The following is a 16,156-nucleotide window of genomic DNA, read 5'->3' on the forward strand; positions in this document are numbered from 1 at the left end:
TTCTGTATTTAAAATCACATAAAGAAGGTTCTGAGGAACTCCGAAAAATGGTTGCAGTCATTGGCAGCCACAGCCCTACTGGGGATAGGATTCAGGGCCATACAGTTTCATCTGACTCTGCTTCAGTGGCCACAGCCACAATCAGATGCATCTGTTTGTGATTCATGGACGAGACAAGTCTCACCCATTATTCCAAGGGCACACTAAGAAAATCCATCTAATTACATCCATCAGGGGTGTAATGTACACTTCTCTGTTCCTATCCCACCACTGTAAACCATAATGGGCCACTACACACTTTGTAAAAATCTGAACTTCTGACTTACCTAATATAGTAATAGAAAATGAAAACCACTGCACAGCTTATTTGCTAACTATATTTCAGAAATGATAGGTAATAATAATAATAATTTATTTCTACTCCGCCCATTTGGCTGAGTTTCCCCAGCCACTCTGGGCAGCTCCCAACAGAATATCAAATAATAATAATAATAATAATAATAATAATAATAATAATAAGCGATAAAACATCAAGCATTAAAAACTTCCCTAAACAGGGCTGCCTTAGTTTCACAAACTGTCTACACTAATATATTTTGTTCACACTTACTTGCTGTTCTCTATTTTTGATCTCTTAGCATTGCTTTTCCAGGTGATAAAGTATTTCCTCTTTCTAGAAAGAAAAAAGTAGAGAAAGAGATCTGGAAGATTGCACAACAAAAAGATAATAGAGCCACATGTTTACTTCAATTTTGTCACAAAAAGGAAATATGTAAATATTTAATATCAAACCCTACTCAAAGGTCTCAACTCCAGTAGCAGCAGCATTGTGAACTTAATAGCATACGCAAAAGAACCCAAAAAAACCCCCCTGGTATCTCTCCCAAGGAACTTGCAAATTCCGCAGTGAGAGAGACAGTAGATACTAGAGAGGAATAGTAGAAACAATGGGAAGAATGAATATGAGCAAATACTGTACTAACATTGGTTACTTGCTGTGAATGGGCCTTGTAAATTGGCATAGGGAAATGTCCGCATGGAAGATTGTGTATATTCCCTCTGTGCACAGCCTGCTCCCTCCCTGTAACCTTGGCAATGTCTGCCCAGGCCCAAGGATTCCTCTGATGTGCAATGTGCGTAGTCAACACCTTTTGCAGGCACACATCTTGAGAACTTGTGGAAAAGACTGTAACCTTGTGCAAGAGATTTGTGCAAACTGAAGAACAACATTCAATTCCTATTCTCCCTTCTCATGCAAAGATATTGTGTTGTAACAGAAAAAGCCCTTCTGTAAGAGGAACAGCACTCCAGGATTCAGCCTATAATGTACTGAAAATATAATACAATCTCTCTTACCTGAAATTAAAACATATATCTATACTTCGTAATGCATAATAAATTTGTCTTTCACACAACCACTCGATTACTGGTATTATTTCCATTTGTTCTTTTCTACACACTGAAGTAAACTAGAAAAATGAAGCAAAACTACTTTCAGGAGTTCAAAGATTTAACTGTTTCCGCTTATTTTAAACTGTGAAGTTTCTCCCTTCTTACCTCTATAGATGTGTTCTTTTATAATTAACCAGCACCCTATAAACACACTACTTACCACTATTTATGTTTTTTTACATCTACTTAATGAAAAAAATAAGAATGTCGCACACAGGAATTCTATCATTTTGCCTGAAAACCTGACTATTGATTCTAGAATTCAGAAACATTTGATTTTAGATAATCTCACAATTATGTCACTCGACTCAGTTTGGAGATCCAGCCATCAGTACACAAGCAATTCCAGTTAAACCCTTTGCTTTGGAAGGCACACTTTGTGTAGAACAGCAGATTGTCCGATTTTAAATTTATGGAATTTACTTTTTTTTTTTTTTACTGTGGCCCAGGTGAGCCAACATACACCAAGAATTAAGGACAAGGTGCCTCTGAAAACATACTCAACTCAGGAGAAAGATCTACTCCAGGTTTCCTCCCAAGCTTTCTTTGTTCTTTGTGTCAGAAACCTAATTTAGGATAGTGAGAGGATGCCTTTTAATCATTGCTATTGTTAGAAAACAGGGAATCAGGAATTGCGTGTTGAGACCCCGCAGCCACCCCCTCGTTGGAAATAACTCACACAAGGACACAGATATTAGATTTATGTTATTGGGCAAAATTCTGGCCACAACTTTATTGAAATAACAGAATGTGAGCGGTATTGGCTTAGGCCTTGATTGGACCTGACTATATCTGACTCCTGCCCATTGTGCAGGAAGTCCAGTAAGGGTAGGGGGAGCCCTATCGATGCAAACCAATTCAAGCTCCCCCTGGTGTTCCCGTCGGGGTCGTGTCAAGGCCCTAGCCCCCAGCCAGGCTTCAGACTAGATCTACACCCCCAAATTCCTTTAACAGAATACCCTTAAGCATGGAGGGGCAGGTGATGGCCACACCTACCTCCCCCCACACAAGGTCAAACAATGCCTAACCGCAACCCTAACAAAGTTGTGACGATTGCTACGAGGTAGGTGAAAACCAAGTGGCCAGTGCCAATTTGCCAAGTGGAAAAATTCCTACCAGGCCCCTCGGACAACCAAGGCGACCAACCAAAGTCCATAGCAAGGCCATTGCCTAACCTGCAAAATAGGGAGGGAGGGAGGGTGATTGAGGAAGCGAGCCAAAGAAGAAGTCCTCTGGCTCGCTCATCCGTTTAAACGGCTCTGGCAACGCCCCCCCGGCCAGCAGATTGGCTGGCCGGGCTCTGATGTGGCCGGGATCCCCCAGGCAACGGGGGACAAAGTCCCCTGCCCCCGGTGGGGAGTGGGTGGCCACGTGGTCCACCACAACTCCTCCCCACTGGGAAGTGGAGAGGATTTCTCATTGATATACAGTGGGATCGCTTCTTGTGCGGGGTTATGTTCGGTACGGGGAGAATAGCCCGTAAATCACACAATGTCAAAACAACCTCCTGGAACTGCCTCTGCATGAGCAACCTTACCTTTCAGAGCTGGCACTAGATCTTGCAGAACTGTCAGAGATCTTGTGAGATCTCACAAGGCCTGTGAAGTCTGTGACAGCATTTCTTAGAGCCCAGTAAACAAGGCAGAGAACTGAAAAGCCATTTTTATGCAGGCTTTTCCCTGTTGCTTACCTTGGATACATATGAAGCTGTAACAGTCCAATATTCTTTACTTTGTTTGGCCATACTTGGAGAGACTACTTGGAGGTCATATGGATCATAGTCTGCTTTAGGGTCATTTCTACTTCTTATGAGACAATATACAAACTCTCCATCATCTTTCTGTACTGCACCTTTCTGATAACAGAAAATCAGAATGAATTAATGAAGAACTTAACAAGTGTTTCTGAAACTTGGCTCCCCAGCTGTTGTTGGACTGCAACTCCTATCATCCCAGACCACTGGGCCCAGCTAGTTAGAGCTGATGGGAATCTAATAGCAGTTAGGACCCAAATTTGAGAAACACTGATTAAGCTGAGATTATAAAGACACATAAGTCTTATTAAATTCAATGTAGCTGGACAATGTGTGAATTCACAAACTTTGGGCTTTGGAAATAAACATAAAAGCTCTTAAGAATCTTAATAATTATTAATTATGAAGCACCAGCAATTCACAATACAAACATTAAGGTGGATAGTTCTCATTTTGAGTGCTGTTAGTCCAAATCAGACTGCCAGAAACAATAGCCTAGGAAGTAGAGCTGGTGTTGTGCAAGAACAAAAATCATAGCTCTAAACAGGAAATCTTTTATTTAATAAGATAGCATATGGATTTATCTATTCATCTATCTGTCTATCTATAATCATTAGTCAATACTGTAGTCAATACTGCAGAACATTTAAGAAGCAAATGCAGAAGGAAGATTTAAAATATTTAATTATACCACCCAAGTCCTTAAGTTACGGTGCAATAGAAAGCGAAAGACATAATATGTAAAAGTTATCCATCTACCAAATACTAGCTAGAGTTACCTTTCTTCCATGCCGGCCTATCTAATGAAAACCAGAACCCAAGGGATCACTTCTCTGGGTTTTTTTTGCTAGGATTTTGTCGCACAACCACAATACAGAACCATCAAAATCAAAGACAAATTTTCATTAACTTCAACAGGTTCCAAACTGAATCCTAAATACATAAATTAAACTGAAATATACTCCTAGTTGCAAAGTGATTTCATGCTCTTTATTCAGCTCATAGTGGTGAGGAGGAATGAATGAATGTCCCCACAAAGTATCTGCTTTATATGCATTATTTACACAATGGGCTGCACATGATTGGCTAATTCTGGAATTCTACTGTAAGCCAATCAGGTTGTGGATTCACTTATATCTGGAGCATGATTGGGTGGTTCCTGCCAACCAATCATACTGCTGCATTGTTCTAGGACCAATCAGACTGCTGCATTCTGAATCCTACTGTTCTAGGACCAATCAGACTGCTGCAATTTGGATCCTATTGTTCTAGGACCAATCAGACTGCTTCAGTTTGGATCCTATTCAACTCAGTACATAACATAAACAAACCGACTTGAACTGAAAAGGTAAATACCGGCAACGTGATCTTCTGAAAATTAGCTAAATTTGCCGGTTTAGCTACAAATCCACGTCGTGGTAATGATGTCTCCCACCCAAGTCTATCTCTCAGTCTCAAAATATGAGATACTACATCGTCAATAATTGGTTCTGGAAGAGAAAAGAATGTAGTGAGTATTATTTTGTGTATAAACATTATAAATGTTCAAAAAAACCCTGTAATTTTGGTTAAAGCAGTCTCAAAATATGAGATACTACATCGTCAATAATTGGTTCTGGAAGAGAAAAGAATGTAGTGAGTATTATTTTGTGTATAAACATTATAAATGTTCAAAAAAACCCTGTAATTTTGGTTAAAGCAGTAATAACATCATCATCATCATCATATAACCCTGCACATCTGGCCGGGTTTCCCCAGCCACTCTGGGCGGCTTCCAACAAAAGATTAAAAATACAAAGATTAAGTCTTTGTATGTGTAAAAATCCACATGCCATTCTAAAATTATGACATTATAAAGTGATAGAACTATGACTACGTATTAAGCTTTGTCAGTCTGTGTAAGTTATTTACAGTATGCACACAAAGGATACATCTAACTCAGGGGTAGTCAACCTTTTTTACCTACCGCCCACTAATGGATCTTTCTTGATGGTAAAATTTCCTTACCTCCCACCAGTGCTTGATGGAAGGAGGATTCAGCTTGTGCAGTAGAACCCCCTACCACCGCCCACCTAGAATCCTGAAACGCCCACTAGTGGGGGTAGGGACCAGGTTGACAACTCCTGATCTAACTTAATCACACTGTAGACCTACTGAAATCAATGTGTATGACTAATTTAAGTCCATTAAGAGGTGTGTCTTGTTTGGCATGGGGTGTCATGGGGTGCTTCTATTACATAAACAGTAATTTCTGGTTTGAGGCAAGTCGCTTCTGCAAAACAGACACTCCCAGTTTGAAACATGCTAGTCCTTTTTAATGTGGATGCTGGCTTAAATCAAAGCAGAAATCATTATATTTAAAGACAGCTGAACTCACCCTAATTTGCATTCAATTAGCTTGAAAATTATCTGAGTTCTTCTGGGGAGGAAACAGAAGAACCCAGATTTTTCTGAACCACTCCAGGGCTCAGAAAAGTAACTCTTCCTTCCTTGACATCTTTCCTCAGACCCAAATCTTCTTGCCTACCCTTTCAAAATCCCCTGCACTTCTTCCCTGCCAAACAGTGGTTGAAGCAGGAATTCCCTCCCCCTGGAGACACAGATGACCAAAATGCTGATGAGACATCTTCTTTGGTGATTTTTTTCCTCTCTCTTCCAAGCTTTTGAAGGTTTTGTTTAGATGCCTTACAAAATTGTTCTGAATTTAGGATTATTCTGCACTGCAGCATTAACTGTTTTATTACACTTTCAATTATGATGATTTTAGATGTGTTTTATTCATTCTAAAGTGGGTCACTATGAGAGATGAAAAGTGCATGTGTCACATTTAGATGTCTTTTCAGTGAATTATACTGTATTATACATAAATTACTTTGCTTAAATGCATTATTTTGTCTGGGGTAATTTTTTTTTCATTGGCTACATCACAGACAAAAATCACCCATGGATAAAACAAATGCAGAAGTACTGACTTCAAGAGTGCATGTGGCAACAGCATTTGGCTTTCAATATACATACCAGTTTTATCGTAACAGGGAGGTTTTTTCTCTCTGATAGTTTTGTGATCGTAACCAGCTTGAAATTTCATGCATGTTCTTTTATGGCAACTTAAACGGGTAGAAACAGGAAGAATTTCAGACTTTTCATTTTCACCTGGAACAGATAACCAATATAATTAATTACATAACCACTGTGTTAATTAGAAGCCCAGGATATATGATTACTGAAACTTATTGCCAGTTTCTGCTTAATATTCTTTGTTCTTCATAATATTCTCTGTTGCTCATGAGTGAATGGCATCCATCTCTGTCAAGAGAAAATAACTTGGTAACTGCAGTAAAACAAGCTGAATTTAGTCCTTCCTTCCCCAAATTTAGTCCTTCCTTCCCCAAATGTGTCTCAAATTACATCTCAGTTGCAATTTGTGTGTGCATGTATGTGTGTGTATACATAACATGTCACACAATAACATACATTTTCAAGTGAAAACTTTGATTTTCCTTATATAATCTCTGCACACTTGCAAGATGTGCATAAGAAATTGGAGAAGGGGAAAATTGCAATTCTTAACCATTTCAGAATTCTTTTTACTAGCTTAGCTATTTAATAACAGTCTTAGTTTCTCCATTATACCTTTACTTTCAATGGAAACATCAGTTGATACATCACTAGTACAGCTGGATTCTTCCTGAAGAGGAACTAAAGAAAGTCTCTCATCATTCATATCTCCCAGTTCAGAGTATTCCATGCTCTGACGCTGATCCCATTCAGTCAGTTCAGTACATTGACCAACAATTGGTTTTATCTTTTCCTTATGTATTTTTGAGAAACTAAAAACACAAAAAGAAAAATCTGAAAACTATTCTACATGATACTTTTAGCACATGGAAACAACTTTTACATGCCCCAGAATATGCAGTGCTTGTGTGGAAGCAGTGTATTAAAACATCACATTAATTAAGGAGCTGCTTTTAAATAAAATGATTTTTCAGCTGAAACATTGGCCTGTTTCTCATGTCACTTTGCAAATGAATGACATCCTGGTACACTAAGTGAGAATCGCAGCTACTTCATTCCTCACCTCCTCCTGCTGCTGTACTACCAAGAGTTGACTTAGCATTACAGTCAAACCTAAACTTGTGGTTTGGTTCCCACAAACAAATCACAAATGGGAAGAATAAATCTTGGTTACAGCTCTTGGGTTCGTTTGGAGAGAGACAAACCACAAGTCTGGATAACCACTCAGGCAAACCATGGCGTATGTTCCAGCAGCAGTGGAGGGGTGAAGCAATTTATTATGATGAACTATGAAGAAACTGAATGATGCCAATCTCATGTTTTCTCATAACGCTTATGTGGGGAACAAGGAGACACAGGGGAAACTGATTGGCAGAAAGTGTGCTTAATCTCCCCCCTCCCTTCTAATCTCCCTTGCCAATGTCTCTTCCCCATCCATTTTTATTATTTTTCTCCCCGCCACACTCCAAAACCATCTCAGCTGGGGGGGGGGAATAGCTGGATGGAGAAGCATTTTGAGGGAATAGCAAGCCCAGGAAGCAGTTCAGCCTCCAATCCTCCCAACAATTTTCTCCTGTAAGTAATGCCATCATCCTCACATTCCTGTTATCACGAGAAATGCAGGTTTGGAAACATGCATTTCCCAAGATAGCTCCATCCAGTGTTTGTGTCTTTTGAAGCTTATATGAATGCATATATTATTTAGATAAACAGATCTGTTTCCCTTAAGTAATACTTTCATTGATCACTGAAATAAATGAATAGTCTGCTACATCTATGTTTTAAGAAACAGTGCTGACCAGAGCTAAGACTCTGAAAGACTCTTGAATCCAGATACTGTAATGGTATCTGATATAAATCTAAGAGACTAAGAGACACTACAAGGTGATGGATGGCCAGCTTACTACTAAATTCCTTCTGTGTAGATCAGCTCCCTGCTTGTGCTTTACAGAGACACACTATCAAATAAAAAAAGAGGAGGAACAGTTAAAAAGAGGAAAAGAACAACAAGTCAGTGGCGTAGCGTGGGTTGTCAGCACCTGGGGCAAGGCAAGTAATTTGCACCCCCTAACCCGTGGATTTGCGCCCCCTAACCCGTGGATTTGCTCCCCCTAACCCTAACCCCCAGATGTTGCGCCCGGTGCGGCCGGCCCCCCCTGCACCCCCCCACGCTACGCCACTGCAACAAGCTAAATCCTAAGCAGAACGTAGACAATAGAAAGTTTACGTACACATATGCAAAACCCATTTTGCCTTCTTCTGCTTTGACTTTGCGTTTTTTTGAGCCCTCTGCTCTGTAAACAGCTGTGCGAAGCTCAGATGGAATCGCAGTTGAAACCTGGAAGGAGTGAATGTTACAAACTGGTATAAAGAGGTATGGCAGATTGCATTACTGGAAAAAATGGTGAATAGATTGAGACTTGCATAGTGTTGCCATTTCTTGAAGAGCAAAAAAGAGGACAGCCTGAGCTGCTGCCAGCCTGAGCCAGGGAAAGAGGTGTGCAGGTGCACAGAGCTGCCAAACCCGTGCACCTCTAGGTGTGCAGGTGCACAGAGCTGCCAAACCCGTGCACCTCTTTTCCCAGCTCAGGCTGGCAGCAGCCACGGCATGCAGAGCCACCTGAGGCAATAAATAAATTTAACCCCACCCCCTAAAACCCGGACATTTTCATTGAAATGTAAAAATCTCCCCAGATGGGCATGTTGCCCCCCCCCCCCCTCAGAGGACATGTCTGGGATTTCCCGGATGTATGGCAACCATAGACTTGCACAAGGACAAATTTAAGAAGACAATTTTACTGCAACTTGGGTAGACCGTATAGATTTTATGAGTACAACCGAATATGGCAATCTTCTGGCAACAGCTGTTTGTACTGTATGGTTGACATAACTTTCCTACCCTCCCCCCACCTTCTTTGGTGAACTAGGCTCCCCTGTGGGAAAAGGGGAATTTATATATATATATACATATATGTATATATGTATATATATGTGTGTGTATATAAAATCTATTTTTTTATAACATCTCTTATATCACTAGGTGGTGCTGTCTCCATATGAATATTTCGAATAAAAGTTTAATTATTTATATCACTTCAATCCACCTTAAAGCAGTATATATTTTAAGATTTTGCACTATTATCTTGGGTGTGTTTCATTTTTTATATGTATCATGATTTAATATATATTGTTTGTCTTTTGCTTAGTTTGTCGCAATCTTTTATGATCTTGTATATTTTATTGACATAACACCAAATCAGTTATTGTGTGGTTACTATTATGGAAATTTAAGCTGCTGTTTTATAGCTCTTATTTTGGAAAAGTGATGCTTGTTGTTAAACATTTAATAAAAAATATTTTTAAAAAGAAGGAGGAATCCCAGCTGGAAACAACTGGATAAGAAAAACCAGTGACAACATTACTGTGTCAGAACTGGAATGAAAGGCAATGTAGCCAACATTAAGCACAAGGGCGCCAACTTATATCCCTGACTGTTGTGCCCGGTGCGGCCGGCCCCCCCTGTGACTGTGGGTGCACAACGTGCTGCACTGCATGCCATAACTTCGCAACGCAGCATGCATGCATGTGCACCGTAAGAAAAGCTGGGCCTGGGACGGCACTTCCTCAGGGCCGTTTTTTTTTCACAGCACAAAATATTGTGGGTGCTGTAGCCCCTATAGATGGCGCCACTGATTATGCACTTTAGCATTACAGTGGTACCTCGGGTTAAGTACTTAATTCGTTCCAGAAGTCTGTTCTTATCCTGAAACTCTTCTTAACCTGAAGCACCACTTTAGCTAATGGGGCCTCCCGCTGCTGCCGGAGCACGATTTCTGTTCTCATCCTGAAACAAAGTTCTTAACCCGAGGTACTATTTCTGGGTCAGCGGAGTCTGTAACCTGAAGCGTATGTAACCTGAAGCTTATGTAACCCGAGGTACCACTGTATAGTCAACCATTCACTACAGTTATGCCACCTGCACTAGGATACTCATTCTCATTCAAGAGCACATTTTTTTAAAAACAAACTACATCCCTGCTCAAGATAGTATAAAGGGAAAGCACGCATCTTTATATCAGTGCTGAAATCAAGTCTCTCAGACGTACTGCACAGATAATTTTTTGAGGAGGACAGGGAAGAACATAGGAATACTATGCTCACCCCAAGTCTTACTCTATTTACTTGGATGTAATGCACACCTATTTTGGCCAAATTACGTCATGAAAATTAGGGTGCGAATTAGATTTGATGGCATATTTACATTCACTAGCAAATACCTTTTTAGTTTCAAGGTTTTGAAATTTGAGGCGCGCAGTAGATTCGATGGTGCATTAGATTTGCGTAAATACGGTATAACAGCAAGTGAAGCAGAGCTGAACAAAATGTTTTCATATTAAAGGTACATTGAAACATGAGTTTTGATGAAACAGAGAGATTCTGATAATTTTCAGCTGGAAGAATATTCCAGAATCATAGAACTTCCACAGAAACATCTGACTCTCATGCTCACGATCTGAATACCGTATCATGAAAAGGCAATGAGACAAAGGCCTCTGAGTTTGATCTTAGGTCCTGAAGGTTACCTGCTCCTTAACTACTTATGGCTATATGGGAAAAGCTAGAACCGGCACTATGAATTGTGTTGGAAAACAAAAAGAAAGCTAGTGAAGCCTCAGTGAGATTGGAGTTATATGCTTCAACCTGTGAGCACCAGACAAAAGTCAGTCTGCCATATTTTAGACCAATTGAATCTTCCAGACCATCTCTGAGTGCAGTCCATATAGAAGACACTGCAGCTCATCTTCTCCAGGAAAGACTATAGCTGGAATATGAATAATACAATTCACCACAAGTCATTAGATACCATTCCACTAGATAGTCCAATCACATGAATCCATTTCAGCTTGTGCAGGGTAAACTCCAGTTTATGTCTCATCAGTAACTTAACATCTTACATTTGGCAAGGGAACTAGCTTTGCTTTACTTACAATTAAAACACCTTAATTTTAAATGCATTGCTACTGCTTGTTTCCAGATAAGCCACTAAAAGAACATACTATAAAACACTAGAAATTAACAAGCAGCTGCTACTCAGTGTACAAATTAAAAAATGATAGAATCTCACTGCCAGCGGTGTCACATCTTCCATAGAAGCTTGTTTGGGCTTAATAAACTTTCCTTCAACCATATGTGGTACTTTAGTATTCTCTGGTGTAAGCTGGAGACGAGATACCAGTGATTTTTGACGTCCTCTTTTCTTTTTATCCATCTTGGATTGGTATCTTTGGTCCTATTGCCAAGAGAGTTATCATATTATTTTTGAAATGTGGCAACCTGTTTTCAATGATATTTTTCTTTATTGCCAGAAGAAATTATACTCCCCATTTATAGTGGCAACTTAAAAAAAAAAACCCTGAGGTTTTGCTTGTCATAATTTTTATTAAAATATGTATCTTATATAAGAATGACAATGACCAAGGGTGCCAGCTTGAATAAAATAGGAGGGGTCTGCATAATCAATCATAAAACGCTGTGCATGCACACCATTTGAATGGCAATACCCATGGGCATACCCACGATTTATTGGGGGGCGGGTGTCAGTTAAGTGTTGTTGTTTAGTCGTTTCCGACTCTTCGTGACCCCATGGACCAGAGCACACCAGGCACTCCTGTCTTCCACTGCCTCCCGCAGTTTGGTCAGGCTCATGTTTGTAGCTTCGAGAACGCTGTCCAACCATCTCGTCCTCTGTCGTCCCCTTCTCCTTGTGCCCTCCATCTTTCCCAACATTACTGTCTTTTCCAGGGAGTCTTCTCTTCTCAGTTAGTTAAGTACTTTTATTTATTTACTTGAGTTGGGGGCACCTCTCTACCCCAACCCTTGGCTATGCCCACAGCAATGCCTAACAACTTGTGGAGGGGGGGTCTGAAGGGACCTTGGCCCCTAGGAGTTGGCACTTATGTTCTTACAAGTCATTTATGCTGGTAATTTACACAGCTGTGAAACTATGAGATACCTTAAAACAAAAATATTTTTCAAATGGCCATAACTGAAAACTTACACTGAGCTTGCAGAGTATCTATGACATATGATAAAAGCTATTGTTTTGACTCAGGCTATTTACATCTCAGCCTGCCTTTAAAAGGCTAACGCTCCATACACCTCTAACCTATTTGACCTATCTCTATACAATACCTGTACAAAATTATTGGGGGGGGGGCCTTCAACCCATGGTGCAAGCGAACCTACATGCAAATCTATTTAAAAATACATAAAACACATCCAAAGCTTTACAACATTTGGTTTTCTCATTGAGTCACATTAGGCAGGCAACCTCTTTCCTGTCAGGTTTCCCATTTGTTTTTGAATTTAAAAGACCTGCAAAACAGGCAGAAATTCAAAAAAGGATAATCTGTTTTCAAATACCTCCCATCTCCCTGCTGTATTAAAAAGCTCCCCCTTACAGCTTTTAACCTTGGCTTTTGAACTGCAGAAGCAAATGTTGGTACTGTATGTTTCAGCCCTTTCCGAGGCTACAGAAGACCAAAGGCCTCCAAAAAGCTTGTAGTCCTGGAAAAATAGGCATAGAAATAAAGCGGCAGGGCGGGAGGAATATAGAGGTCTATGGAACCAGGAGTGAAAACCTGGCGGAGATAAAGGAAGGGAGCGGGAAGAAGGAACCAAGAACAAACAGGCAAAAAGGAAAAACTAAGGAAAAAACCCCTTCCAAGATGGTGCTGGGTTTTTTCCTTTGCTACTGTGGCGAAGGCAGGAAATAGATGTGGAGTTAGGGGGCTGTCCTGCCCGATATATTCTTCAAAAAATTAACTTTATCAAAGATCACATGCCTCCCTTAAAGGAGAAGGGGGAGGGGGGAGAAGCCTGTAAATATTTTCCTTAATGCTTCGCCCTTCTCTCACCCCACATAACCTGAGGAAAGTCTCCCAGTCCCTCTCCTCTCACAGACCTACGAAGGATGGTGGGGAGAGAAGGAAGGGGTCGTGTGTTTCTCCGGTATGGAAACAACAGATGCTCTTCGCTGCTCCTTCCTTAAGAATGGCTGCGTTAATATTGAGTCTCTTTCTAGTGACCAGGCCAGTGGACAGAAAGGCTCACCCCTGCTCTCAGAGGGACCAGCTGGCAAAACCCGCCCCACCGAGGCTGAAGGAAGTGACCGTTATTCCAACGGTGAAATAGGCCCCGCCCCTTCTCCGCCTGTGATTGGCTGCCCTACAAGGGCGCGAGTGGAATCCACTTCGGCTCCTGGACGTCAGTTCCAAGAGCCAGGGAAGGAGGGGAGAGTGAAGATCAACATCAGGAATAAAGATCGACATTGGGATCTGCTGCCCTTATGCATCCCGCCGGCTAAGGCAGGTGCCTCACCTTGCCTCATGGGTGAACCAGCCCTGGTAACCTATGACTGGCAGACCAGACTGAAAACAAGTGTTGGAACAGGGACTTCGGTCTTTGAATCTAACTGCATTGTTGCTTCACATTTTTACATTAAAATATCAAAATATTACAGCTCTGAATTCACTAAAAAAAAAAAAAATACTTAAACTTACAACCACAATCATTCAAAATATTTCAAGTTACAAGCACAATCGTCAGCCAATTTACATTTATATCACATTCTTTTCTTTTTTAGACTGTCCCACTAAAATTTTATTTTTTAAAAAAATATATTTTTATTGCTCAATTTCCACATAACAAATTATCAAACCATATACATTATTCAACACTCCTTAATTTCCCCCACCTATCTAAATGTATTGGCTTGCCCAGATCTTGTGACCACTTTATCGTTTCTTTTATTACTTTTCCCATTCAAGGAGTAGGTGGTACATTTTCAATATAATTTTTTTATTTGACTGCAGTAGTTCACTTTGCAGTTTAGAAGTTTTCTGTTCAAAACCTGTTTTTTTATCTTGGTTAAACAGGTGCACTATTTGATAATATTGTAACCAACTATTGCAATAGTCCTTAATCTCTTCGTATGGTTTTAGTTTTACAACTCCCTGCTCTTTTGTTCGTAATGGTTGGTATGTTGGCCATTTCTTTTCCATATTTATTCTTTTTACCACTAATACCTCTAGTGGAGACACACACCAGGGTATCTTTGGTTCCAGTAGCCATCGATAATTTGCCCATACTTTGTATAAGGGCTTTCTGATTATATGGTTTGAATTCACTTTTTGAGCATTTAAAAGTGCAGCCAGTCTTCATGCATGGCTTTGGAACATGAGACTACTCCGTGCAGCTAGGTTTTTTTTGGCCTGCTGAGGAGGTCTGAATGGGAGATTTAAGTAAATTAACCTTTGTTGGTATCTGAGAGGTTTGGGGTATTTTTGACTGGAAATCCAAACCAGCTTCAGCCTTATCTCTGACCTGCAATATTAACAGTGTGCCACATTGCAGAGTTGTAGTGTGCTGCACTCAGCCCAGCCTGCAATGTGGGTGTTAAAGCAACGGACAACATTGCAGGGTTGTTGTACAGTCCAGTATCAGCTTCAGCCCAATGTTCAGTTGGAGTCTAACACTGCTGAACAACGTTGGAGGGTTATAAACCACTTAGCGCCTGACCTGAAGTACTTCGTGTGAAATACTTGCAATATGTGAACCTTGCAATATGGACAATGAAGTGTACTTACTTTGGAATTTAAGAGTTCTTACGGAATTTAAAACATTTTAAAAATAACTGAGAAAAAGCAGGAACTCTGCTGGAAACTTTTGGGTTCACCTGGGCACATGTGTCTGGAATCACTGGTACCCAATACAACCCCAAAGTCAGTCAACATTCTGCTTCCACTGTGTACTCTCAATATTCATGCTGTTTGTCAGGTTTCTCCTTTCTTTATGGTTTCCCTCCCCCTTTCTAAATATATTCTGTACTGCTGCAAACCTTGCTGTTGTTTAGCCGTTTAGTCGTGTCCGACTCTTCATGACCCCATGGACCAGAGCACGCCAGGCACTCCTGTCTTCCACTGCCTCCCGCAGTTTGGTTAGACTCATGTTGGTAGCTTCGAGAACAGTGTCCAACCGTCTCATCCTTTGTCGTCCCCTTCTCCTTGTGCCCTAAGTCTTTCCCAGCATCAGGGTCTTTTCCAGGGAGTCTTCTCATGATGGGGCCAAAGTATTGGAGCCTCAGCTTCAGTATCTGTCCTTCCAGTGAGCACACAGGGCTAATTTCCATAAGAATGTATAGGTTTGATCTTCTTGCAGTCCATGGGATTCTCAAAAGTCTCCTCCAGCACCATAATTCAAAAGCATCAATTCTTTGGCCATCAGCCTTCTTTATGGTCCAGCTCTCACTACCTTGAGATTCCCTGAGATTCCTTGTGATTCCCCAAATCTGCCAAGACCTTCTTGCATATGGGGGCTGCTGTTTTGACTATGTCAGCATGGGAACTCTCTCCTAAAGATCAGGAATAGAATAGAATATTATTATTTATCCCATGACTGACTGGAGAGGTGGGAAAAACCCCAAACATCCTATTTCACCCATGCCAATATAATAAACACAATATTAATTGTGTAGCAATTGCAGAATGCGCTCTCCGCATCCCCTCACAGCAATGAAAATAAGTTCAGTTGACTCATTTATGAGTTGAAAGGCCACAACTTTATTGGTGTGAATGGAAGCAGGCAAAGGACAGTTCCAGGAAATGTTCACACTTCTCGTTTCTCTCTCCAGATCTCTCTCTAGATCTTTGTAACTTGCAGTATACAAAGAAGGTGGTAGATGGGAAGATGGGAAACAATCCAGACCTCCAGAAAGGGATGCTACAGACATGAGCAGGGAAGGATTGTGTGCCTTAAATGACTAGCCACGCTCACAAATGAAACCATGTGTGAATTTTCTCTTAACTCCTTAATATATAGATAGTACTTACATACTAGTGACTTATAAACTGTAAAATGTGTCCATAATTAAAG

The 16,156-nt window shown here is 40.6% G+C and overlaps 1 protein-coding gene across 1 annotated transcript in view; it reads right to left on the reverse strand.

The window, feature by feature from the left end:
• Positions 1–13,399, reverse strand: part of DNAH14 (dynein axonemal heavy chain 14) — a 150,752-nt gene extending 137,353 nt beyond the window's left edge. Inside the window, exons 1-9 of the mRNA XM_083496005.1 lie at positions 13,188–13,399; positions 11,349–11,513; positions 8,455–8,561; positions 6,839–7,035; positions 6,224–6,358; positions 4,562–4,695; positions 3,143–3,307; positions 1,357–1,469; positions 611–673 (exon numbers count right to left, since the gene is read on the reverse strand). Of these exons, the coding sequence (XP_083352131.1) occupies positions 611–673; positions 1,357–1,469; positions 3,143–3,307; positions 4,562–4,695; positions 6,224–6,358; positions 6,839–7,035; positions 8,455–8,561; positions 11,349–11,492 (1,058 nt within the window). The 5' untranslated portion in view covers positions 11,493–11,513; positions 13,188–13,399. The remainder of the gene's footprint in view (positions 1–610; positions 674–1,356; positions 1,470–3,142; positions 3,308–4,561; positions 4,696–6,223; positions 6,359–6,838; positions 7,036–8,454; positions 8,562–11,348; positions 11,514–13,187) is intronic.
• Between the last annotated feature and the right edge of the window lie 2,757 nt (positions 13,400–16,156).

This window comes from Podarcis liolepis, assembly GCF_965112155.1.
Source record: "Podarcis liolepis genome assembly, chromosome: 3".
Classification (NCBI taxonomy): Eukaryota; Metazoa; Chordata; class Lepidosauria; order Squamata; family Lacertidae; genus Podarcis; species Podarcis liolepis.